This window comes from Xiphias gladius, chromosome 12, assembly GCF_016859285.1.
Source record: "Xiphias gladius isolate SHS-SW01 ecotype Sanya breed wild chromosome 12, ASM1685928v1, whole genome shotgun sequence".
Taxonomy (NCBI): Eukaryota; Metazoa; Chordata; class Actinopteri; order Istiophoriformes; family Xiphiidae; genus Xiphias; species Xiphias gladius.
The window spans coordinates 13582501-13607940 of record NC_053411.1 but is presented as its reverse complement, the minus strand read 5'-3'; the positions used below and the strand labels follow the sequence as shown (position 1 = coordinate 13607940).

The 25440-nt window shown below is 41.6% G+C and overlaps 2 protein-coding genes across 5 annotated transcripts in view; one reads left to right on the top strand and one right to left on the bottom strand.

Annotated features, from left to right (window-relative positions):
• The first annotated feature begins 66 nt into the window (after positions 1 to 66).
• Positions 67 to 4495, top strand: ino80b (INO80 complex subunit B). 3 transcript variants are annotated; one of them, XM_040141636.1, is made up of 6 exons: positions 67 to 135; positions 570 to 682; positions 1746 to 1926; positions 2043 to 2194; positions 3520 to 3692; positions 3784 to 4495. In XM_040141636.1, exons 1-6 carry the CDS (start codon positions 119 to 121, stop codon positions 4246 to 4248), a joined length of 1101 nt encoding a protein of 366 aa, XP_039997570.1. In that variant the 5' UTR covers positions 67 to 118; the 3' UTR covers positions 4249 to 4495. The 3 variants fall into 3 exon arrangements, with proteins under 3 accessions (XP_039997570.1, XP_039997569.1, XP_039997571.1); XM_040141635.1 differs by lacking the exon at positions 67 to 135 and adding an exon at positions 142 to 400; XM_040141637.1 differs by lacking the exon at positions 67 to 135 and adding an exon at positions 144 to 362.
• Positions 4496 to 4699: 204 nt separating this feature from the next.
• The window catches only part of intu (inturned planar cell polarity protein), a 22662-nt gene continuing 1921 nt past the window's right edge, over positions 4700 to 25440 (bottom strand). For both annotated transcript variants that reach the window (XM_040141632.1, XM_040141631.1), the window contains exons 2-17: positions 23971 to 24572; positions 21915 to 22000; positions 17980 to 18195; positions 15386 to 15504; positions 14071 to 14160; positions 13303 to 13380; positions 12824 to 13007; positions 12425 to 12478; positions 11766 to 11828; positions 10724 to 10942; positions 9969 to 10061; positions 9387 to 9818; positions 8713 to 8807; positions 8375 to 8564; positions 6770 to 6912; positions 4700 to 5525 (exon numbers count right to left, since the gene is read on the bottom strand). In XM_040141632.1, coding sequence (XP_039997566.1) covers positions 5414 to 5525; positions 6770 to 6912; positions 8375 to 8564; positions 8713 to 8807; positions 9387 to 9818; positions 9969 to 10061; positions 10724 to 10942; positions 11766 to 11828; positions 12425 to 12478; positions 12824 to 13007; positions 13303 to 13380; positions 14071 to 14160; positions 15386 to 15504; positions 17980 to 18195; positions 21915 to 22000; positions 23971 to 24572 — 2776 coding nt within the window. In that variant the 3' untranslated portion in view covers positions 4700 to 5413. The remainder of the gene's footprint in view (positions 5526 to 6769; positions 6913 to 8374; positions 8565 to 8712; positions 8808 to 9386; positions 9819 to 9968; positions 10062 to 10723; positions 10943 to 11765; positions 11829 to 12424; positions 12479 to 12823; positions 13008 to 13302; positions 13381 to 14070; positions 14161 to 15385; positions 15505 to 17979; positions 18196 to 21914; positions 22001 to 23970; positions 24573 to 25440) is intronic.

Sequence of the window (25440 nt, the reverse complement as noted above, 5' to 3'; positions counted from 1 at the left end):
ATTCAGAACAAAGGAAATGAGTGTAAATCCCTAACGGTGTGACGTTCGGCGAGGCTGTCGCCGGTTTGTTCTCGTTTTTCCCCGCTAGAGGGCGATCAACCGTATCCAGAGGTCAAGAATGGCCGGAAGACGACGGTGTGTACGAATTTCCGTGTTGTTAGCTTAGCTGCGTTGTGCCAACTACGAATGATAAAACTTCATAACTTAATTTTAACTAGTTAAGGCCGAAATTGCCCCAGTTTTTCAGTCTGTGCCACAGACCCCTACCTCCAAATTGGTCTATTTTGGGATGGGCTTTCTAACGATAACTGTAGGCGCTGAAGGCATGCTAGTAAATGAGAGTGATCTCCCGGCTAAGTAAGGTAAAGTTAAAGCTGACGACCTCCTCCTCCTCCTTCAAGTTAGCCTTTTACAGTTTACTAAATAAATACATAAAATAAACTGAATGGAAAATATGCTCTCGTGTTTTAGCTAACGGAGAATAGCTGCAACTGTTGCTGTCTGCATTAATGTTGCATCGAATCAGTTTTTAAGGTATCAGGTGTGCTTCTGTCTGGTTCGCGCTTCAGAGGCTTCTGCTGTTATGTAGAGCTGCAGACTGGCTGTTCTGTCCTTGGTGTTTACATCCCCGTCGTCGTCTCAATGGGGAAAAGAAAAGACATTATTCACCCCAGGTTTCTCGGTGAGTATGCATAATTATGGACATCAAATCTTCCATTTTGATCGATAAGGTTAGGCTCTCCTGTGCTGAAATATACATTTAATTGCCAGTTTACCAAATACAAAAAATGTAATATTTAGTCTACCCTTATTGATATTAATGGGGGGGAAACTGAACATTATAACCTTCATGAAAAGTAGGATTTATTGCAGGGCTGCATTAGTTTCAGTTAGGTATACATAGTACATAACACACTGGCAACTAATTATGAAAGTCCTTTGCATTAGGGATGCGGCTGGAAATATGAAATCTAACTGACTGTGTTATATTTAGATGGCACAGATAATTAGAGTTAAGAGGTCCTTAAATCTGAGCATTTTTTTTTTTTTTGAAGTGGTTTGATTGGAAAACCTTTCCATTTACAGTTTACATCCAAAATGCAATCAATTCAATTCATGTAATTAAGTGTTCTCTGTTTAGTCTTCTCCCAACAAATGAAAAAAAGAATTTAAACAGTTAAAAATATCCAGTATATCAGCTGATACCAAGGTGCATTTCTGGAGGTCAAAAGCATGTGAATGTATACAGACAACCCTTTTTTATGCTAAGCTGGTGGTTTTGAAGGAATAACTAAATCCACTTTTCAGTTGCTAAATTATAGTACAGTCAACTTTTTACACTAGCAGCTGATTCTGGTGCCAGTGTATAGTGTTCGTTGCAAGAGCTGGTGTTTGTTATATTGGGTTTATTGCATTTTTTTTGAAGTCATGAGAGGACCTGTTTCAGCTGCTTAAAAAAGCAAAAGTGTTGTATTTTGCTTATTTTGTAGCAAATTTTACAGTGCGCACTATACTTTTGAGAAAAATACAAAAATGCCAGATCTGCAAATATCAGCAGTAAAAATGTTTTTGACCAATATTGTTATTGCTTCATATTAATTGATCTACATAGGTGAATCCGTAGGAAATGGCAATGGACAACATGTTTAACAAACAATCCAGCCTTTTTGGTCTAAAAGAAACCACAGTTTAACAGTTCATATACTTGTTTCTAATACCAGTGTTCTCCTTCTTGTCCTCTGCAGGTGAAGCCAGTTCTAGCCTGCACAGCGTTCACAAGCGGAAACACAAAAAACACAAGAAGCACAAGAGGAAGCACCACAGCTTCACTGAGGCCCTGGAGCCCGAGCCTGTCGTGGTTCCACGGCCTCCTCCGCAGCTCAGACTCAAGATCAAACTGGGAGGACAGACGCTGGGGACCAAGAGGTGAGCTATGATGTTGAAGGCGGCCTGGTTTGATCATAGTCCGTTCCAAGCATCTGTGTTGGTGCTCATTTGTCAGTTTGTCATTTGATGGTCTGTTTTCCTGCTGTCTCTACCAGTGTTCCCACTTTTACCGTGCATCCTGGTGTGGCCCGACCTCCCTCTCCATTGATGATCATTGATAACGATGTTGATGATGATGATGAAGACGATGACGACGACGACGACGACGAGCCTTCTGTGCCTCTGGAGCAATATCGGGCCTGGCTGGGTAAGTTACAAGTAGAGCCCGTAGATATTTACTGGATTTGGATGTAAGACTCCTATCCTGTTATGATTTTAATCTGGTCATCATAACATCACAGATAATTCCTTTTCCACGGAGACCTCGTCACCCATCTTTAGTTTGATTTAAATTTGTATGAAAGCCCCAATAGTCAATAGACAAGTGTTACATTGAGAAAAATAAATGTTTGGCTTGATTTTCACCGTGTCGCTCTAAATTGCTAATTGATTCATTCATTTCATGCTGTGCGGCAGTGGTTCCCAATCTAGGGTTCTGGACACCACATGGGGTCACAAGATGATTAAAAGGAATAAGACATCAAAATATATTTCTGTTCCACAAAATAATGTCTGTTTTTTTGCTGTTGTTTGTGTTTTTCTTGTGAAATACTGGATACATCTAACCCTCTAGCCCTCAAAAGCTCAAATTAAACTATCTGAGAGGGGAAAATCTGTTGTGACGAGCTGCTCATAATTCATGCCTACCATAAGTTTTGGGATCACAAATAGACTTTGTTTTATTTGAAGCGGTTAGAAGCCAAAAAGGTGTGGAAAAGAATGGAAACAAATGGAATCGTAGAACGGTATGAATAATAGCACGAATTCGCAAATTGATAGACAAAAAAATTAATCAGCCACTATTTTGACAGTGGACTGATCATTTTAGTTGTTTTCAAGCAAAATGTCAAATATTCTGTAGTTTACAGCGTCTCAGTTGTGAGGATATGCTGCTTTTCTTTGTCATGTGTCATCATAAACTAAATGTCGTTTGGAAAAAATGAGAAATTTGAAGATATCACTGTGTAATGATGGGCATTTTCATTGTAGTCTAATGTTATATAGACAACATGATTAGTCGTTGTATCAAATAAATAATTGAAACATTCAATAATACTTATAATAATCTCTTTGTTGCCCTACCTAACTTACAGTTTGGATATAAATTTGCAAAGTTTCTGGTTGTTTTTCTTTTTAGACCTTTTTCTATGATATCTAAGTATCAAGCAGACAGAGCATTTTGAGATTAAGGGTTTTCAGATTTAGACATCAATCAATTAATACTGTCATCTTAAACGCTGAATCGTGACTTTTACCTTTCCTCTTTGATTCAAAACAATAACTTTTGCGTAGGGAAAAGCACAGTGAATGATCTTAATATTGTATATTAATATATAATAACGAAAGTGACCTTAAAATGAATAGTTTTCTTGTTTCACCTTGGTCAAAATTAAAGACCCCCCTTTCTGGCCTTGGTTGGAGAATAAATCCATGTGTTTATTTTTTTTTAAAAAATTGTTTGTCATATATCAGATGAAGACAGCAACCTGGCCACGTCCCCTCTGCCAGACATGGACTCAGACTCCATGCTGGGTGGGCCTGTGGACGAGGAGGAGAGGTGGCTGGATGCTCTGGAGAAGGGAGAGCTCGACGACAACGGAGAACTGAAGAAAGAGGTCGATGAGTCTCTGCTCACAGCCAGACAGGTGAGGAAGAGAAACGGTTCAGTACCCTGTTGATCAAAAAATTGCTTCAGCATTTATCCCTGAGTGCTTTTCTTCTGTTGTTCCTGTTCAGAAAGCCCTGTTACACAAGCAGCAGAGCCAGCCTCTCCTTGAGCTCCCAATGGGCTACAAGGAGAAGGAGATGACCGCAGAGATGATGCAGAAACGGGAGGAACGAGCTCGAAAGAGGCGCCTGCAGGCTGCCAAGAAGGCCGAAGAGAACAAGAACCAGACGATAGAGAGACTGACAAAAACCAGCAAGGCCAAGATCAAAAGCATGAAGGAGAAGAAGTCCAAGCAGAGCCAGTGCCCCATGGTCCGGTACAGTGACTCCGCCAAGGGCATGGCCATCTCCTTCCCCACAGGGGTCCCTGCTCCGGCCCCAGCACCTCGCTGTCCTCAGCCTCCGGCCCCGGTGAGCTGTGGGGTCAGCGGCTGCACCAACCTGAAGAAGTACTCCTGCTCAAAGACTGGGGTTCCTCTCTGCAGCCTCGACTGTTACAAGAGGAACCTGCTGCTTGTTCAGAGCGCAGTCTGAACATTAAAGAGACAGGTATCTTTTAAAATGGCCTCGGTTGTAGTTCTGCTTGTACTACACTGAGATGCGATGAGGTGCCCACAGTCCACATGGTCACACAATTTGACAAAATTTACATTTTACACTTCAAACATAAAACTTTTCAGGACTCAAAATCCAAGTGCAAAGTGGATTTACTTTTTATGTTCTTGTCTTTTTTTGTTTGTAGATGTGTTATACTAATAATAATGGCTTTTCCCTTCAGTGATGCTGGTTACACAATTCAATTATGATATCAAAATCTGTGTAAAATCAAACCTTATTCAGTATTTATGATTTCAATTTGTGGAGTATCCATTTGTTGAAGAAGATATAAAAACCAATATTTTTGTACAAGTTTTGAGACAGTAGTGTTGTTTCCACTGGCTTGGAATTCTCATTTTGTTAAGAATGTGAAAACTATGCTTAAAGACTGACAAGCGCCGTCTGTGACAGAGAGATTAGTTTGAAAGAATGGAAGAGAAACTGTATATCTTTTTTTAATCTCAGTGTTCATTTTGGTAACAACGGAGTCCATTTCCATACAAAACTATACAGACGCACTTAAATTAATAAATGAAAGTCCTTCCCAACACTGCATAAAATTTGTGAAAATATTAATACAACCTTATTTCCTCATGTTAACACGGAGTTTTGTGCAGCAGCATCATTTTTGTTGGTTCAGCTTTGCAAACTTAATGGCAGCATACTGACAGGTGGCGACTGCTTTCACTGGAAGGTCTTGTCTGCTCTTGTCAGAGGTTTACACCAACGTGTCTGAGGTATTCACCGATTGAGTGGCTTTTCATATACACAAACATCTACATTCAGCCCAGAACTGCTTTTGTCGTGGAACATGTGATCTGGTTGAACAACAAGGCACAAAAACATCCTGGTTTGAACTAGAGGCCAGCAGTTGGCCGGCTATTTGCTTCGCTCTGCTTTTATCTGCAGAAAATCATCTGTAAAATAGAGGCACATTGTAGGAGTCAGACTCCATGTAGACCCATTTTACAATATCCCACAGAAACTCTCAGGTGCGTTGCACGAGCGCCACAGTTTGGGCTATTTTCCTGAGAATGCAACTGACGCTTCTTTAGTTCAAGAAATCTCCATCATTGTCACTAATCTAAAGAGAGATGACGCATCACAAGGCCAGACCGAAGCGAAGTCTGAAGGCCATCTCTACAGGAACCTCTGCCACCGAGTCATGAAAACACACGTAGAATTCCTGAGGGACGGGCTCGAGCAACATCCGCCTGAAAGTCGAAGAAAAGGGTGAGATCGGGATGTGAGAAAAAGACTTGTGCGGTCATATTAATTCAGAAAATGACTTCACATGGAGAGAAATACATATGCAAAGTGCAACTGCATAAAATCTGACATGCTATGTCCCAATTATATACAGTATATTATATATTAATCTTTATAATGTACTGTGCAGCAAGTGTAGAGGATATCACCACGCTTCACTGTTTTATTCTAACAGGAAATTGTACTAGTACCACTGAATGTCAAACTCTGCCTTTAGAAAGCCACTGGCAATTAAACTCCTTAAAGACAAAGTAAATGTTTTCCCACAAATGTAAGTTACTTTTTGTTTTTTCAGACTTTTGTGGAGCTGTTTCACACGCATCCACAATTAGTACTATTTTTTTTTTCCCTCTAACTGTGAGCAGCTCCTCCATTTCCTTTGTGTTCTGGGAGGATGACGCTCATCAAAAGCACACTCAAAAATCAAAGTTTTTTTAAGTCTGCATACTGACTGTTTTTGAATATATTTTTTTTGTTACTTTTCCAGTGTGAACACACTTCATACTCCAGATCTGCTTAGTGTGTTCAAACACCTTTTTCATTCTAAAAATAAAAACAGGTATGCCTACACTGCAGTTGAGTTTTTTTATTTCATTAACTGATAAATAAAAAACTGAAAGCATTAAAAAAAAAAAAAAGCTGCAGAACTTATTTCTCCTCAAGTGAATGTCCCTCAGGGGATCAGCTAAAACCTCTGACTACCGTTAGTATTCATTGCCTGATCCCCCCTCAAGCTTCAGTTCTCTACTTTAACCCCATCCCTGACCCTCCGGCCCTCTGTCTCTCTTCTCTTTGAATTCCTACGACTGGGAGACTCTCAAAGACAAATAACAAGTACCATCGGTATAATACGGGCCAGTTTTCCTTCCCTCCCTTTCCGCTAAAACCCCGTGTACAATGCTGCTGATTCATTCCAGTCATTGCACAGGTTGAAACGGAACAACTGGTACTCTTCATTGGAAGTTAAAATGAAAAAGTGCCGCTCTAAGATGAAACGCAGACATGGTGGCTGCGTGTAGATCTAAGCCGACTTTATCCTATTCTTTTCTATTCGCTACAATATCCAATTTCCTTGCAAGGATCATTTCACAGAAGATGATACACTATGATCCTGGTTAAAGCAAAAAGCTGAATAGCTGCATTCCCCATTTCTGGAGCCACTGGTGTAGAGCTGAAAGAGCTGACGAACCCAATGACCCAGTAAGTCATGGTGGGAGCAGGTTTCCTCTGGTCGGTCCAGTTCTCCGGTTTACACTGGAACAGGACCCCGTGTTCTTTCACTGGGCCCAGACCCCAACCACCGCCCTGAGGCCTGTCCGCTGCCCGACGACCCTGCGGGGAAGAAAATCACACTGACAACTTGATTCATCAGCCACACATTAGCACACAGAAGGCTATTTTCCCCTCGGCGGTGACAGGGCAATGCTGAGTTTTACAGAGAGGCAGATGTGGAAGGAAACTAATACACACGCTGGCTGTGCAGCAGCAAATGAAGCTTCACAACGTATTATAAAGGGCGTTGTGTGAGGTGTATCCACTTTAAAGGCTTTATGTAATATATATATATATGTAATGTGGGAGCTGGAATCCTGCTCCTTCAACTGAACAACAGCCTCCCTTCTTACCAAGAGTGTTATACACATGATGAATTTGAAATCCATCTAGTTTTAACTTAGTTTTGACAAAGAGTCTGACAATGCAACACTAAACTTTAGTTCAAGAGCAGTCAAATGCATAAATGTAGCTGCACCACTGTCTTACAACTGTACATATTCTAATTATGTATTGTATATATCCCGACCTAGGCTGGATTTTTGACACTAATACCAATATAGATATTTGAGAGTTTAAAAAAATCTGATAATGATATATCAACCAATATTTATTTTTATTCATAACATTAAAAAAACTGTTCCGGTAAGGATTCCTTCGAACTGATTTTTAAAGATTTGTGATCAAGATGTGGCTTGTGGTTTATTCTGTAAAAGCTAGAGGGGCACTCAGTAGAGCGCATACCTCCGCCAGCGCCGAATACTGACGGAAATGTTGAAAAATGCCTTCTCTCGTCATGTTAAGGAAGGTGATAAAAAAACATCTCTGGATCTGCCCCTTTAACCAGATCCACGCCAAAATTTAATGGGTTCTTCCCTGGCCCGTGCTCCCCCCACCAGGCTTGGTGCAAATCGGTTCGGCACTTTTTGCGTAACCCTGCTGGCAAATAAACATACACGAGCGAAAACATAACCCCCTTGGCGGAGGTAAAAAAGTTGTCATCAGGCTCTGGTGGACAAACTATGCGGCTACGTAACCATCACTTTTCCCGAGCAGCATCAAACATGCAGTATCTTTGGCATTTTTGCACTGTAATTTCTCATCAGCTGACATATACACCAATGTCCATATACCTCTGATTAGCTAACACAGATTAGCAAATATATCAGCCCGGCCAATTTGTCGATCTAGCTATAATTCTGATATTTTGTCTGTCCGGAAAGATTGAATCTAAAACTCCCAGTCCTCGTCTGGAACGTTTAGAGTTCTCGCTATAAGGGCAAACCAACACAATTCAGTCATAGTATTGTAATGTTGCAGTCTTGGTCTGAACCTGATCTCAGCAGCACTCGAAGTCTGGCTCTTGACTTGAAATTGAGAGAATTTTGTCTTGGTGTGACATTAGTTGGCCTTGACTTTTAACACCTCTTCCTCTCTTGATTGGTGTGAACTGCGTAGTTAGTTGAGATATATCGCCTGAGGCCTAGACTACATTCATTTATAACCGTAAAACAGGAGTCACCCTGGCCGGTAGGCTCTGCTGAAACGCGGCCCGTATGGAGAGGCAGCAGTGGTGGAAGTTGCGGATGAGCTGGGGGTGAATGGAGCCGCTGAGCTGAGCCACTTCTCTGTGAGTGGGAGCGATGAAGATTCCCTGAACGGTTTCCATCAGGACGTAGTGGAACAAGGTGTTCTCAGCGCCTGAGGTTAGTCTGCCACACACACAGGACAGAAAGATACAGTTACTGACAGGGCTGATGGTTTTAGAGCCAATGTCTTTTTAGTTTTTGACAGGGTTTAGCCAACATAAATCATAAATGCAACTAGAATGAACGTGAAGGATTATTCCCCATCATTTACTTCATGGTATTATACATCTCCTCTGTCTCTCTCTCAGTCAGGGTCTTCTTTAGGGTTCCCAGGTAGAATGGGTTTGGGTGCTTCATCCTGGGAATCTGTCAAAGCACACAACAAGATTAAGCCAGAACATTGTAATTCATTACAGTATGGTAAGTACAAGGTCCAATAAAATCTGCTTTTCTTGGAGATTTGAGTTAGAATCCATCATGAGAGTAATGTAACACTAAATTCACATTTTCGACTTGTAAAGTATATGTACAGTTACTTTATTCTGCCCGTTACACCAGAAAGAATATTTTTGAGAAAAGTATGATGCTGCCTTGTATTTCAATTATAGACCTTTTCGTTTTATAACAGCAAACGTCTCGAATTTTTATGTGCACCCGGTTTACAGACTGCATCAAAATGAACATAGTAACAGATAACTCTGTTTTTGAAATTCAAGTTAATTCAAGTAAATGTAGGTTCATGTCAGGGCTTAGTGGTTAGAGTGCAGACCCTAACTAGCAACATGCCCCGGTTCGCGTCCGGTCCGTGGCCGTTGTTTCATTTCAGCCCCCATCTCTCTTCAGTCATCTCTCCACCTCCCCGTAGCGATTAAAGGTTTAAAGAAAAAAATAAAGTGAAAATGTTCAAAAAAGTCCTATCTGTCTGTTCTATCACTACTACTGCACCTTGAAGAGGCCTCCGCTGCCTCCACTTCCATCAGACCCTCCAGACCCCAGAGAATCCCGTCGCCCCCCCAGCTTCCTCGCTGAATCCGGGGTGGAATGTGGACTGAAGCCTGGAGCCATTGATGAACTGGACCCTGACCCAGCATCCATCTGTCCCTCACTCCCGCTGTCCGACAAACTCCTCTGGGGGCTGGACCTCCGGGACTTCTCCCCAAACAGGCTACGGCCTCTTGACCCCGATGAGGAGCCTTTAACTGCTCCGGCTAGTTTACTGAAAACGGGGGAGGAAGAGGCCAGGCTGTCCAGGCGGTCGCGTGCTGTGGTGGCGGGAAGGAACCAGTCGGCACAGGAGAGGCAGGGAGCAGGTGGCGCGTTCAGACGCTCTTCAATACCCGCCTCCAACACCTCCAACTGCAGCAGGGTGGCCTTCACCTGGGGTCAGAACGTGAGAGAGGTTCAGTTTATAATGTGGTGATCGACAGATCTTTTGGTGATCTTTTTGGTTTTCTTGGTTGTGATGTAGATGAGTAAAACATATAAACGTTATGTCAGAAATTTACAAATAAGTTCAGCAAGGTCCACCTGATCCACGTAAACACAGTCGGGTCCTGGAGAGCCCGCAGCTGGTGAAGCACAGCCACCTGCTTCTAACAGCACACACTGCATGAAGTGCCTCTGAGGTGGAGAGAAGGAGAAATACAAACAAACACGTGATTTGTTCAATGAACAAATAACATAACAAGAAACAGACACTGGGTGATGACACACAACAAGACAACATAAAGGATAGTGTACACATTCTGGAGATGAAATGAAGACCGACAAGAAGAAGTGTTGATGATGGTGGATTCATCTTAATGATGTAACAGAATCAATATGAGCAGCAGGGGGGGAACACAGAAGTAACTGGCCTTTGGTAACTTACTGTCCTATATGATTACAGATTGTATTAGCATGAAAACAAATGCACTTCTAGCCACTGTAACAGCTAAAGCGGGTTATACCAATGCTGAAAAACGAGATTTCTCTGAGCATGGCGGACACGTCCCTGGTCTTTGTCTTAGTTACCGTCTTTGGTGTTTACTTGATGTAGGAACTCATGAAAATGACCTTTTCACGGGCATTGCGCCGGGTTCCCGTCATTTTCGGATTTACTGCGATTACCAATTTTCAACAAGTAAAACCCTCGAGTGTGACTGCACTGCCTCAAGTAAGATTTCTGACAACACACTCTAAGACAAAGCCAGAGCCCTTTTTATATAAGAGAACCGAAGACTCTCACACACACTTAACAAGAACGACAAAAACAAACAACAGTCAGTGATTTGCCTCCTTACCAGCCCCACTATGACGAGGAAGTGTCGTCCTTGTGGCTGGCTGTAGCCCGGCGCAGTGCTGCCGCTGCCGTTGGCTCTCTGCTGGGGAAACACCTCCCTCCAGATGACCAGCTGGCCCACACGCTGCTCGGTCGCCAGCGGCAGCAGGCAGTAGTGCTGGCAGTACAGGCACACATCCAGCAGGTCCTCTTTAGGCAAATGGTTGGCGATCAGGTAGGACTGGAGGAGGGGAGGGTGTGGATGATTAGAAATCCTTAGTAAACAAGTGTCAACAACCGGGAGCCAGCATTTTGAGTGGAAAAATTACTTTTATAGAGCTAAATAAATTAAAAGAACAAATATACTGAGACAAAAAGACCTTTTTATGAACACTATTTGTAATTAATTGAAATTTTTCTTTTTTGTAATTAACTGAATTCCAACAAATTGTGCAGAGAGCACCACTCAATAGTTTGACCTGTATGCTAAGTTCAACCCCACTTAACCTAGCTTCAAGTCCTTGACATGTGCAGAAAAAACCTAGTTGTTATTATCTATATAAAAAAAACCCACCTTTCTTACAGATCTCAAATTGCTTACATAAATTGTAATACTACTATACCCATCATAGAAACCATGTACGTATTTATTTCTTAATCAAACTTTAAACATTAAAATTTCTCTTCATGTAAAGTATTGATTTTTAATTAAAACATCTTGCACTTAAGGATATATATAAAAATTGCATTCAGTTAAACCTGGTAAAAACCGGCTCTCACCTTCTCTGAAACGGATGCAACACAGCCTGCTGCTCACCGTCCTCCTCCTCCCTTTTCCACTTGATATTTAATATTTGGTTAATATTTTAACAGAGTAATTAGGTTGATGGTTTGTCACTGAGTCAGGGGACAGGCTCGTCATGTTATCTTGTGTGAAAGGCCATCTTCTGCATACAGTTACCATTAGCTGTCTAGACGGTGGGGTACTATCAGGGGGAGGATATAGATATAAGGTTGTTGGCACTGAAGTGTGCGTGTGTGCTTGTTTTAACTGTGACACCTACCTTGTAGAACAAACAGGAGCCAAGAATGACATACAGACGCCTCAGGCCAAAAAAGTCCTCTGACTGCAAAAAATAAAGACAAAGATAACTAGAATGGCACTCAGAGAGCGCATACAAACGTGCATGTCAAACAACATACACCAGACTTCATTGAAAAAATTTCTAATTCATAGTAAATGATCTGAATCTGCCCACAAAACGTAAGGGGTTCTTCCATGCCCCATCCCTCAACCAAACTCAGTACTTTTTCCGTAATCCTGCTGACGAATAAGCGGACACGGGCAAAAACATAACCTCCCCGGCAGAAGTAAAAATACATGAAGAACTCAAAGGATAATGACATCTACTTCACTTAACTGCTTCCAGTGTCAATAATCCCTCTGCAGTCAGGTAGTTAATGCTGTACATTCAAAGGACAAGCCAGACCCCATTCGCTTCTCATTAAAAATACACATTCACACACACACACACACACACACACACACACACGTGAACATGCCTCTAACAATACGCTACCCTTCTCTTTTCCCTTACTAAAGCCAGAGGACAGATTGTGTCTCAGCTAATGTCCTATCAGCATAAATTTTGAAAACCAGACCTTTAAGTTTTTTTGCTCGTTGTGAAAGTGTGTAACTGACCAAGTTTTTACAGAGTCTTACCATTTCCCCAAAATCAGAAGACTCGAAATCAGAAAGAACAGTATCCACCTCCATCTGTGGATACAGAAAATCAAATAGAAGATTAAAAGGATTTAATTATTAGCATGGCAAAGATACTATGTTTAATCTTTTGTGTGTCCATTTTTTATGTCCAATTTTTTGCAGTGTTATCTATAGTCTTTCAATCCAGCTGCTGTCAGTGATACATTGTGTAATTTTTAACAGTGGACACTAGAGGGCGCCACAGCTGCACTCGGGGCAACAAGTTAAAAACATTCAACTTCAAAGACCTGAAGGAACAGAAACTCTTAATACTTTTGCTGTATTTACTGCTGCTTCCTGACAAAAATCAAATCCTCAAGCCTTGTCCAGTCTCCACATGCACACACAGAGATGCACCTTGATTTCTGGAGGCAGCGTGAGCCATCGGACCGCTGGCAGTCCATCGAGGAAAAGGGTCCCTGAGACGTCGGGGAGCGGGGCTGAGGAGCTGTCCCTCAGGCGAGACGGCTGGATGAGCTGCTGGAAGAACAGGCAGAAGAAATGGTCCAACCTGGGAGCATGCTCCGCCTTGCAGAACGCACTATAGAGGACACAATGCAGTTGACAAATGGTCATAATAACACACTCAAGAAATACATGGATTAAAAGAAGAGGGATTATATTTTAGGGAGAAAGGAAGAAGAAGGGAAGGCTATTTGGGAGCATTAGAATAGTGTGAAACAACAGTTTCCAGCTGGACATCACCTTTTGCTTTGATTTGGTAGACAGACACTTTTTTAGTCCTATATATTTTGCATTAAGCGTAAAAAATTAGCAAAAGGGAAGTTTCAACCAGATCTCTAAGCAGGACCGCAGGAAGGCTAAGACTGACAAACCTGTCTAAAGAGCTGTACATCACTTTTAATGTCCGGACTACGTCTCCCACTACCGTCTGCAGATACAGCAGTGGAACCCTGGAGGGAAATGGAAAAATGTCAAACACAGACCTGCACAGACTTCAGTCTTAGTAGATCTACTGCTTATCAAACATTTGTGCCAACAGCCAGGAACGATGAAAAAGAAAAAAATGTTCATAAATTATTATTTTTTTCTACGTGTGGATGTTCCCCAAGAATCGATCCATGAACCTTCAGGCACGAATGCCATTATTTCTCAACCGAGATGACGATGGATTGGGCTGACCCGGTTGCTAAAAACGAGAGGCTGGCTAATATGACTCATGTCGCGCCAATTTTTACAACCACATGCTCCTTACAGGGGTATTCATCCTGCCAACAAGGGGACCAAAAACGAGCATATGTGCAAGCTGAAATTGAGGAAAACGGATGGACCTTTCCAACTGTTTTTACAGATCTTGCTCTTAAATGTTTCCTCTTCACCAAGAATATACTTCATTTCTCGAGCACACGTCATGCTCTGAGAATTTATTACCACACCAGTACCATTACCCTGACTTTAAAAATGATCAGATCTTTTATACCTGCCACATAGAATCGACTCTTGCTGTGTAATTTCTACGCAGTGTCTTGGGGTTGTGTCTCTATTGGACTGCTTTGTTGTCGATTTCTCGGGCATACTCTGCATCACACAGTGAAATAATCTGTGCGTATCTTGTTTGTGTGTTTGATGCTGCCTCCGTCTACCTCTCAGCAGGAAGGCCGATGACCAACAGGTTGTTGCTTTCCTTCCAGTAGCCCACATGTACCAGATGTTTCCCGAGTAGCAGAGACGAACTGAGGAGAAGATCCAGATGGTAAAATCAGAGAGTGGAACAGGGACTAACAGCACAACACTTCTTTTGCTAACTTCTAAATTATTAACATCCAATAGCGCCCCCAAATGCCGAATTTTTCTTCCAACTCATATGTTTTAAACTCAACTTTGAACTGTGTTGATATTCAAAACATTCAACAGTGAACTGGCAGAGAAGTTAGGAGATTGGGGAAGCTACAAGAAATATAATACCAGAACCTTATTGCAACTGGTTTCATCATCACCACATTCATTTGCATAATTTTTATATAAAGGGCCACTGTAGAAGAAGAGCAATGAAGCCTTTTTGTCTTGTCATTGCATCTTTCCTTATGCGCCACATGGTTTGTTCTGAGAATTTTGAAGAAGGTGCTGCTTTTTTTTGAGGTTTTCTTCCAGAGGATGGAAAAATGGATCCTAACAGCAAAAGAGAAAACTGTACTGAATATGTCCACATTCTCTTCACGAAACAAGCAGTACTGTCTGCCAAAGGTGAAGGGTTTAAAGAAAAATGTGGTCTGGATTTTCAGAAAAGCTAGGACTAACAATCATTGGTATGGATACAATGAACAACTTTTATACGAAAGTAAAGGAGCAACATTTTAAGTGAAAAGCTGTTGGAAAATCGTTAAATGATAAGAATGTCACCAGGACATCAACTAATATTAAAAGAATGTGTCCTTTCGTCGAGCAACATAAAATTAATTCCCAAAAATTTTGATAATCGATAAATTGTTTAAATAATTTTACAAGCAAAAAAATCCTGAAAATTTGCTTGTTCCAGCTCCCCAACGTGAGAATTTACTGCTTTTCTTTGTCTTATATTGGAGTACATTTAATATTTGGACTGCTGGTCCAAATTTGCCTTGGGGTCTGAGCACATGTGGTGGGGAGTTTTCATTATTTTCAGCTACTTTTTAGACCAAAAATGATTTTTCATTTTTTCAAGAAAATAATCTGCAGATTAACTGATGATGGCAATAATCGTTAGTCGCCGCCTCGAAACCAACCTCAATACACAAAATTTGCTCAATATTTAGAACCGAGACGCTTCGACCTCATTAGGAACTAGAAGCCGAATACCTGGTTGGTAAAATGGTTAGAAGTAAAAATTGTGCATCATAAAGTGCTTATAGCATGACATCTGGCAGCTGTACCAAAAGAGATTTGCATATTACTATGTTTTCTCCATGCTACTTCCCATACCTGATGATCCTCCCTCCTGTGACATTCTCCAGCATGTCATACAGAGTGAGGAAGATCCCCCTCACTCCTTTCAGCTGGCTGGATGCTTCAGACACTGGGTACTGGTACAAGATCTCCTCCTGCAGACACACACGCACAGTATAATTTGAAATATCGGGCTCAAGTGTTGCCTCTTCTCATTAAAATTACATGTGCGGCTGAGAGAAAAAAAATCTCTGGTTAGCCTATGAGCAGAAAGACGTCACATAAATATTTTAAGTGTCTGTTGTTGGATGCTACAGTTACCAAAACTTATGTCTCCTCTGATTTATGGACAGCAAAGAAGAATGAATGAATGAACTGTTTGTTCTGTCACCTCAACAATTGTAGTTTGGTTTCAATTTTACTGTCAAACCCTTCTCACTTTGGAATGAACAAAAAAAATGTCACGTTAAAGATTAAATATTTTGTTTCACTTTCCAGGGGAAAGGAAAGTCCATTAAGGAAATACAGGAATTCAAGTAACGCTCCGGGAAACTCTCATCTCATTTTTGGGGACCGGTTGTGCAGAGTTTATTTTCAAATAGTTTTCAACAAAATTATTTCCTGATTACGTTGGTACTGTAATATGATCACTTATTTCTCTTATTTCTGCAATCTGAAAATCTACGGGACCAAAAACACTTAGAGCATAAGAGTGCTCTGAGCAGATTTAGTATAATGTTGTGACATTAGTATTCCTCCCAGCACGCTGGCAAGTTTGAAGGATACAGGGCGGGTAAAATCCGAGCTGCTGAGAGCGTCAGAGGACGGATTGGTGGGTAAGGGGATAAAAACCTTGAATGAAAGGCCCCTCACAGCCTTGGCAACCAGAACAAAGACACAAGGAACTGCCTATGGCAGATATTCACCTAGGGGTCAGAACCATGCACAGGGGGTCCGCTAAAAGTCTGTGAGCGCTGCTGAAGACCAACCAAAAGAGTAAGACCCTTCAGCAACATCTTGTCTGTACATGCAGACAAAAAACAATCACATCACCAAATCATCACACAGCTGAAACCCCAAAAATACCACCACACAACCTCTCCAATTTCAGCTACCCTGCAATCAAAGGACTAAAAAATCAAAGTCAGAGTCTAGCGGGTTCAGGCAAGGCACTGTCATTTAGAAAATCAACCGCTGGCTGATGTGGCTCCAGACAAACCCCGTACTCTCTATCTCCACTGCTGTTTAGGTGAAGATAAAAAAAAAAAAAAAGTCTGGCTTGCAGATACACCAACAGGAACTGCAGAGCAATGAAGTACAACCATAAAGAAAACATGAACCTGCCAATAGTTTTCCACAGGAAAAATGTGATTACAGGGTAGAAAGTGTTGGTCAGCAAATGAGTGTTGTTTGTTTGTCAGAGCAAGAAAACACACTTTGGGATTGACACTTTACAAAAAGAAAAGCTGTGTCCCACTGGTATGGGATATAAAACAGTGCTATTTGAATGGATCCAGTTCAAATAAGGAAATATGTTATTTTGTTTATAGACTGCTGCACTTCAGCCAGAAGGGCATGTGTGGATTCACCCGAGGGAGAATAAAGTTCACAGATTTACAATGATGGATCCTTTATTGACAGGAGCTGTGCTTCGGGCAGGGCTCCTCGACCTCTCTCGTTTCTCTCCCCGTTCTTTCTGTTTCCTGTTAGTAGCACCCGCAGGCACTGGAGCCCGTCCAGAGCAGTAGGTTTCTGAAGAGTCTGACTCACATCAGAGAAATTCAGAGAAAGCTTTCCACTCCTAGACGTGGGATTTCTTATACAACTAAGGTCATTCTTAACACTCAATTATCAGGATACACCTCGTAAGAATATAGATTCTAAAAAAAAAGTCTCTTTAGTATAGCTCAATGTTTTAAGTGCAGTTTTGTAGGTGTGCTCAGAGTCATGGTTGCCTTTGACCACAAAGTCATGATCACGTTTCCCGAAACTAATTTACTTTCCGAAGGGATGGAACAATATACAGGAACCCTGGGTTCGGGTATTAACAACAGCGTTTGTCTTCTGTTTATTCTGTCATTTTTACTGATGTTAAATTTATTGGCAATATTTAATTTTTGTTCGTCCACCCACTGCACACCTGACTGTCACACAAGGTGACTTGCTCGTTCTAGCGCTCCCTCCATGCTGCGCTTTAATAATAACCTTTTTCCACCAGGGGAAGAAGAGGAACCTTTGTAGAAGCTCGGGCACTTCATTGCATTTCAAACTGGAAGAGCCAAGGTCTAAATGTAGCTCTTGAGCCATAGTCCTTAAAAATGTCCCTGTTTTGTTGGTACAACTTTCCCATGGCGCAGGAACTATGGGGGTGGGGTTGGCGGCACTGAATGTCAATGATTGGTCAAATACGCTTGCCTTTTCCACAAGAAACAGCGTTTTGTTTTTCAGCTCTTTGTTCTCAGTTCAAGATGAACCATAAAAGAATCCCATAAGAGATTTTATGATCGCTAGACTAACGATGAAATTCAGGCTTTGTTAATCATTTTTGCTGAGAAGAACATCCAGAGGCAATTCAGACTGGTGATGCGTATACCTTTAAATATCTCAATGTACATTTTATACAAACTGACCTCCTCGCGTGGCGATGCTGAGTCCAGTTTAAGTGACAGGTACATGACAATATGCGGGATGTGTCCTATGGACATCTGGAGCTCTGCCGTGTCCTCCCCCCACAGCAGACGCACCAGCTGGCTGACTGGTGGAGAGGACTTTGTCTTACGGGTTGATGAAGTGTCGCTAGCATTGCCGCCGTCCACCGGAGCCACTGTCTCCAAGGTCAACCTCACCTGGAAGAGGTGGCAGGAGGAGTGATGGAGAATAAGAGAGGAAATGGGGAAGAGATGGTTTTGAAAATCCAGTAATGGAAAAAGGGATCAGAAAGGGGGAGAGAAGAAAGGGATCAGTCGTGGGAAGGCAAATAATTTGTGAGAACAATAAAATTGAGAAAAAGAAAAAAAAGGATTTAAAAAAGAACAAAGCTATTCTATTATAATACCATTGCATCAGCTTGCGTACTAGTCCCCCTCATGATTTCATTCATTTGTAAAGCGACTCCACATGATTATACTTGGCTAGGGGTTTTAAAAGTGCTTAAGTGTCTGTTTTAGGAAAACAGAGGTGTGCATGTTTGCTTCTCTTCCAGAAGGAAGACAAGCTTCAATCATTACGCATTCACTGAGAGAAAAGGCAGGAAAGTGGATAACAGGATGGCGACTGTCAGAGAGAAAGTGACACCGACATCCAGTCCTAACCGCAGCATAACAAATAGCAGGGATTTCTGTGTGTGCGTGTGTGTGTATACGCCTTTCTGAGTGTGTTTGACTAAATTAAAACCAGACCAGTGCGAGCCAAAGAAACAGTGGCAAGACAACAGACAGTCTATCTTTTCTCATTCGTGCAGTATTTTTTTTTTTTTTTTTTTTTACTTTCCATACCCCAGTGTTCTATTTTACATTGTCTTTCATAGCAAGTCACAGTGGAAACAGAAACAGAGCTGCTGGGAAATCCAACAAGCACGCACATGGAAACACATGCAGTCAAGGTTCAAAGAAGAATGAGAAACTGCAGCTCTGTGGTGTCTTTGTTAAAACAATCCGTCATGCCTACATTTGAGTTGTGTACGGTCAGTCAGCATCAGATTATATGTGGCAGAGGCTGTGTGTTGACTGAGATACTATACATCATAAATCTGGAGAAAGTTTAATCTAAATCACTAGACTGGATGGATGTTTTAATGGAGGAAGATCGGTTTCCTTTCAATCAATCAATAATAATATCCCAAAAATTATATGATATGCACATTCATTCTGTGCACACATGCACATACAAGAACTACATTTAATGCATTATATTGCTCAAACGTTCACATAATTGGCGGAAACACAATCCCTTTAAAAGAAATTTCCCAACAAAGAAAGGCTTCATATATAGACACGCCCTGGTGGCATACCTGTTCACACATTGTGTTGACTCTGGGCCGAAACCTGTCAGCGCTAGAGAGGTCCTCTGTGAAGCGGAGCTGATGTTAATTCAAGTAAATCGGAACCAGAGGCCAGATGTGAGAAAGGTCCTGAAGGTTAGCTGAATCTGGCTGAAATCACTGGTCAGGGAGCATCGGTTAGGAGTCCTGAATGACTAAGGCTCTGCCTTCCTTCAGTAAATGTCCTAGGTTCCTTTTAGCAAATCAGCTAAACTCTTTCCCAGCTTTAATTTTAGTGATATTTTAAAGCCAAGTGAAAAAGTTGTCATGGGGTGCCTAAAAAGAGCATGATTAACCGGATAAATCAAACTGTAAAATGTCAAACCTTCATCTATATTGTATCTATCGACTACCGATCCAACCGTTTTCTCCCAATGCAGATTCCAATACTTCAACTCTGGGTTCATGTACTCTATGACCCAACTGTTGTCAAAACAACAATAACAAAAACAAAATAATTATTTTTTTCCTTAATGAGGACCTTTCCTACTTAAATTAACATATTAAGTTAGTGTGAGGTGTAGCTAGAAATGTGGTTAATAACTGAACACTTCAAAGCAATAATGATGGCTATTACTGCATTTTTGTTTTACCTCTATGCTGTGTAACTCTGATGCAATGGAAACATCCTATAAAGGCAACACAGTAGGTCTGAGGAGTTTTCTCTCACTGAGTCATCTGGTAGAAAAGCTGAAAGACAGACAGAATAGTGGAGGTTCTGCTGGGATTTGACCTCAAACCAGCCCGGGACCGTGCAGATCCAGTCATGAGTTTTAACCGCTCCATCTTTACTGGGCACGCTCCAACTATATTTTGGTGTTTGACTGAAACACAGAATGTGAAATATGCCATTTATTGAACGCTCCGCGACCGCTTGTTTTACACACACAAAAACTCGGCTCCTAACGAGGGGATGATTGTGACCGCAACTAACCTAAGGAAAACAGCTAGTGTGCTCAAAGAAATAAATGAGGTGTCGTGATCATAACTTCCAACAAGTTACGTGTCTGTATTTTTCTCAATCCTAGACCTTATGGTGTCTATCAAATATATTTAAGAAAAAAAATATCATATTCCCTGGTCAAAAAGTTTGAAACTGTATTTTTCTAATCCAGCGATCTCTCCCAGAAATCTCCAAGGCCTGTCAGCACGAACCACAGGCCACCCGCCTCTCCAGCAGGCGCCTACATCTGGGCTCCCGGCCATTTAAGCCAATTTTAGGGATATTATTGAAGAAGAGCCAAGTAGTGGTGGAACGTAATGTGATGTACCTTTCAATTGGTGACTCTGCCTGGCTCACTCACAGTCTGTGAGCGAAGTGAGAGGCAAGGATTGTAAAATGGATTTAAAGCTACCGCATGCTCAATTCTTCAGGGTTCACGAAGGATGCAGGAAATAGCTTTTATTACACTGAGCTGAGGGCATCAAATTCAGACATGGAAAAAAAGGGTAGAAAAACCTTCAAATAAGCAAACTCTAAATTTGGGAAATAATTGGGTAAAGAGGCTGAGTGGGCTTACTGCAGCACTTTCTCTCATCATAAATAATAAGGATGTGGTCAGACTGGAGTTTGCTCTCACTGAAATTCCAGTCTTTAGATGTCAGTCATTTAGCACTCGCTAATGGATGGACACACACACACACACACACACAGGAGGGACTAACTGTAGTTTGTCCCGGGTTAGTAAAGGGCATGGTGGACTGACTTTAATACTAATATTTACTCCTTCAAACATAATAAGTACTGTCTACGTTCCATCTGGGAGGGCTGGCACGCAGAAAAACCACCCTCTAAAACATAGACACACACACACGCACACACAGATACACACACACAACAATCATTCTGTCAGCAGTACAACTCTATTTCAAGTTTTTTGAAAGTCATCACGGTGCCTGACCTTGTATTTTTCCAAAAAATCCCTTCCCCTACAATGTAATTTAGTTTCGGACTACATCTTCTAATCAGCTGAGCTTTCAATCCCACAACAGCTTCCTGTGGCACCGCAAAGTCACACCACAGTCCCGTCTATCCGCCGTGCTCGCCATCAACCCTGTACACACTCTGTCATTTGCAAATTCCTACTTTTTGATGGTCTGGTTTTTGGTGCAAATGCACAACTGAGGCACGGATTATGGATTTTTTAGCTAACGATCAAAGGATCATTTCTCAGTAATTCAGGGTTTTCTAATGTTAAACAGCACTGGCTTCTGCTTTCTATACGCATTTTAGCATCTTAGAAGAACCAATGGGTTTTAAAGTAATTTTACGTCTATGTTTCCAGGATGGCTGTTCGTGTCTAGCTAGGATTTTGAAGACCTAAATGCTACCTTACAGATTTAGAAGGCTAATCACCAGGGTACTAGCTGAGATATTAACAACTTGTTTTAATCTACGGCGGCAGATATCCTGACAACCAGTGGCTATTAATTAATGACTATAAAGAAAACTACAAAACTGTGAGCACATAAGTTGTTTCAATTCTGAGGACTTATTTGGTTTTTGGCAGATTCACAAACACTAACCTGTGTCGGTCCTGGAATGCAGGACAGAACCCTCTCAATGTTTTCTGAGGTCACGTCCACATCGTCCACTGCTACAAGCACATCACCTGAACATATCACACAGAAAACAAATGTTTATCACTAGCAGACCGGGATCAAATAGTAAATACAAAATAACTGATACCGATAGACGTTGCTGTTAGCGTATGTTTAACCAGCTTACAGTCCACATGAACATGGGTTTGCCACACACCTTAGGATCTATATTAGAATTGGAAAAACAAGGGAGGAAGTGCTACATCGACCTGATGGTAGTGAAACACAAAGTGGATTCTCTTGATGCACAAATAAGCATAATACTGTCCACAAGAAAGGGAATGAATTTCACCAAAAATCAAGGCATGCTGACATGAGAACAAAGGCTTTTTAACTTCTGCAACGCAACAAAGCAGTGCGCCTTCATTTTTTGGTGCAATTCGGTGACTTTCACTCGGAAAAAAAAGAAAAACAGAAAGCATCTCAAACTTTGCCTGCATGTTGATGGGACAGATAATGCACCTCATACTGACTTATCTGCAGTCAAGCAGTATTTACTGTAACATTTGACCCAGGTTAGGGTCAGTAATTAAATACTGACAGTCAGTAATATTAGCTTGGCTTATACGGCAAGTAAGAGCACTACTTCTTGGAATAATCTGATTGACTGTATGAGCTGTATGTGCTTTTAACCTATGCACTGGCCCTGTAGAGACCCAGAAAATACCCTGTAAAGAGCCTCACCTGCTTGTTTGCAGGGAGGCACACTACCATCTCGGTAACAGAGCTATTTCAGGTATTTAACCACTCTAATTGTTTAAGTATGTAGCTGCGCTGCATAAAAGCTTCTCTAAACAGTAACTTATGTGGGTAGTAATTTGTGGTGAAGCACAACTGGCATTCCTCTGTCTGCTAGTAAAAACTGCCCAATTATTAGCCCAGATAGAAGAAAATCACTTGAGAGATGCCAAGCTTTCAAACAAACAGATTACCATTTCTGAAAGACCAGACCTGCATTTAGAGTTTCTCTTCGAAAACCATGCTGAAAGTTTCACAAATACTAAATATAGATGCTGCTCGGAGTTGGCCATGAGAAGTAGCTATTAAACTTCATACACACATTTTTAACAAGAACTGTGTGGTTTTACAGCAGAGCTGAAACCTGGAACTATGATAAAGATTTGTATTACTTTGTAGTTGTTACTATGGATTCAACCCACTGAGAGAGCTTGTGTACATGTAGACATGATGCAGAATAAAAAAATAACGCAGCCTCAATCCCAAACCCAGGCTAGTTCATGCTGTATATTCCTTCAGAATTTTATCAAATCCATCTTGTTACCTTCACAAATTATAGTTCATCTACTTTAGTTACATGGTTCCCGCTGACTTGATTAGACGTTTTATGTTACGCTCGTTGTTTAGGGTTTGGGCTCTCACTTTCTAAAGAAATATCTGTGTGTGACTGACTATGCTGTAATAATTGCAGCCGTTGCTTTGGCAGTGTATATGTGTGGTGTGGAAATGAATGAGTCAGTGCTGGTTCATGACTCTGTAGATGACTGTTATTGAAATCATAACTGCTGCATCGCTGCGTTTTCCCGGTCTTGAGGGTAATAAGTTCTTTTTAAGAATGAGAGAGCGCCTCCTGCAAAAGATCAGTCTTAAAACTACTATTTTTATCCAAGTAAAAATTTTTTTACGAAGCTCAAGCTTCTCAGATACATCCCCCCCCCCCACTGGGGCGTGTATGCCTGGACCAGGACCTTTTTAATAGGTTGGGATAGAATCTTAAACTCTCCTGGACACTAGAGGGGACAGGCCATCCCTTGTTAAGAAGGTTGATAATATGCCTTTGCTCCTTGTAAAATTGTAACTTGACACTATCTTCATGTACCTTTTCAAAACTGCATGGAAAATGCTGAAGTTATTTAAGATGACCACTGACACAAAACATAAAATTACGATAATATTTTGTACTTTTGTATCATAGTTAACTAACAGCTAACTGTATTTAAAGAGCACAGAATAATGGTCTTACCAATTAGGATTTGGCCACATTTGATGGCTGGGCTGTTGGGTATTAATCCATGAACAGTCAGTCTTTCTTCCTGTCTGACAACTGCGGGGTCTCCTTGTCCTCTGCTCCATGAGGGACGATGCACCACCCCCAGCAAAGCCTCCAGCAGGCCTACACTGTCAGAGAGAGGTGTGGATGAACCTCCCAGACGTTTAGGGTTGAGGTAGACGCATACTTCCTTCAGCTGCTGCTGCTGAAAAGTCACACCCTGCCTTTGGCCTGGCTGGTTCTTCAGGATGGATGCCGGTGGTGATAATGTTGAGCTATCTTTACCCCCATCCTTCCCTCCTCCTCTGCGCTGAGACGGCCGGCGTTTTCTCCTCAGGATCCTGGCTAGCCTCTTAAGAGCGGGCTCGCTTTTCGTCCGCGAACCGCATCGCTGCTTCTTGTTTTGCTCTGTGATGATCTCTGCCTCCTTTTCGCTAAAGCGAACATGATTAGTGGACACACCTTGATTGGCATTCGCCTGGGCCAGTGCAGCCTCCTCTTCCCCCTCACTCAGCTCCAGGTAGAAAAGCTCGCCATTCTTCTGAATGTCATCCAGCCATTCTGGTTCCAAGTCACTGTGAGAAAACAAACAGAGCGTTGAGAGACAGCTAGTGTCAAAAGCAGAGTGGTATGAAACTGGGAAGAAAGGGTAGGGTAGGAGAGACGAGAGATGTACTGATATTTATCAAAATGATGATGCAGGACGAGATATTATTCCAGACTGTGATATAGCTTACATGTTGTCTTTTCCTGGTCTTAAAAACTGCAATTGAACGGCAAAATGTTCTTTATCTGGTCATTTTTGCTGGGTGATATGCACAATAAATGGCTCTGCTTGCCTGCCATTACATCCACATTATTGATTTCTGACCCAAGAGGAGTGAAAAATCCCCCATGCGTAACTCAAGTATTTGGGGGATCGTCTTGCCAACATGTTTCCAGATTGATAGAGGGAGTTATTACAGTTTGTTGCAGTTATTGTTCATGTGTATAGTGTAATGTAAAAACAAAATAGCTATCCTAAAGACTACTATATACACAAACCATAATCACGTGTTTGACCTAGAGGTTGGGAGTAAATGGTAGATCTTTTTCTTCCTTTTGCTTTCTCTTCTTTTAAACCTGCTTTGAAGACCAGGACCTGTGGTAGGCCGCTTTGACATGACATCCGTAAATTTACTCACGATGGCAAGAAGCATGCAATTATTTATGAAGGTTTACCTCCCAACTCGAAAACCTTCCCCGCCGCTATGAAAAGCACAAGCGATGGAAACTCGGTGGATGGAGTGACAGCTGCTCCTCTTTTTTGGCAAAGCTGGTCGCCGCCTTCACAAGCACGTATAGTTACCAACCACCTATCTTTGGATGATGTGTGTAAATAAAGTATCTAGAGCAGCCACACACCAGAGCTACGTTTCATACCTACATTGTAAACCATCATTT

Coding starts and splice junctions, on each gene's coding strand:
- ino80b (XM_040141635.1), top strand. CDS start 336: ATGAGAGTGATCTCCCGGCTAAGTAAGGTAAAGTTAAAGCTGACGACC. Junction 1,927..2,042: donor CAGACGCTGGGGACCAAGAG/GTGAGCTATGAT, acceptor TGTCTCTACCAG/TGTTCCCACTTTTACCGTGC. Junction 3,693..3,783: donor CTCTGCTCACAGCCAGACAG/GTGAGGAAGAGA, acceptor GTTCCTGTTCAG/AAAGCCCTGTTACACAAGCA.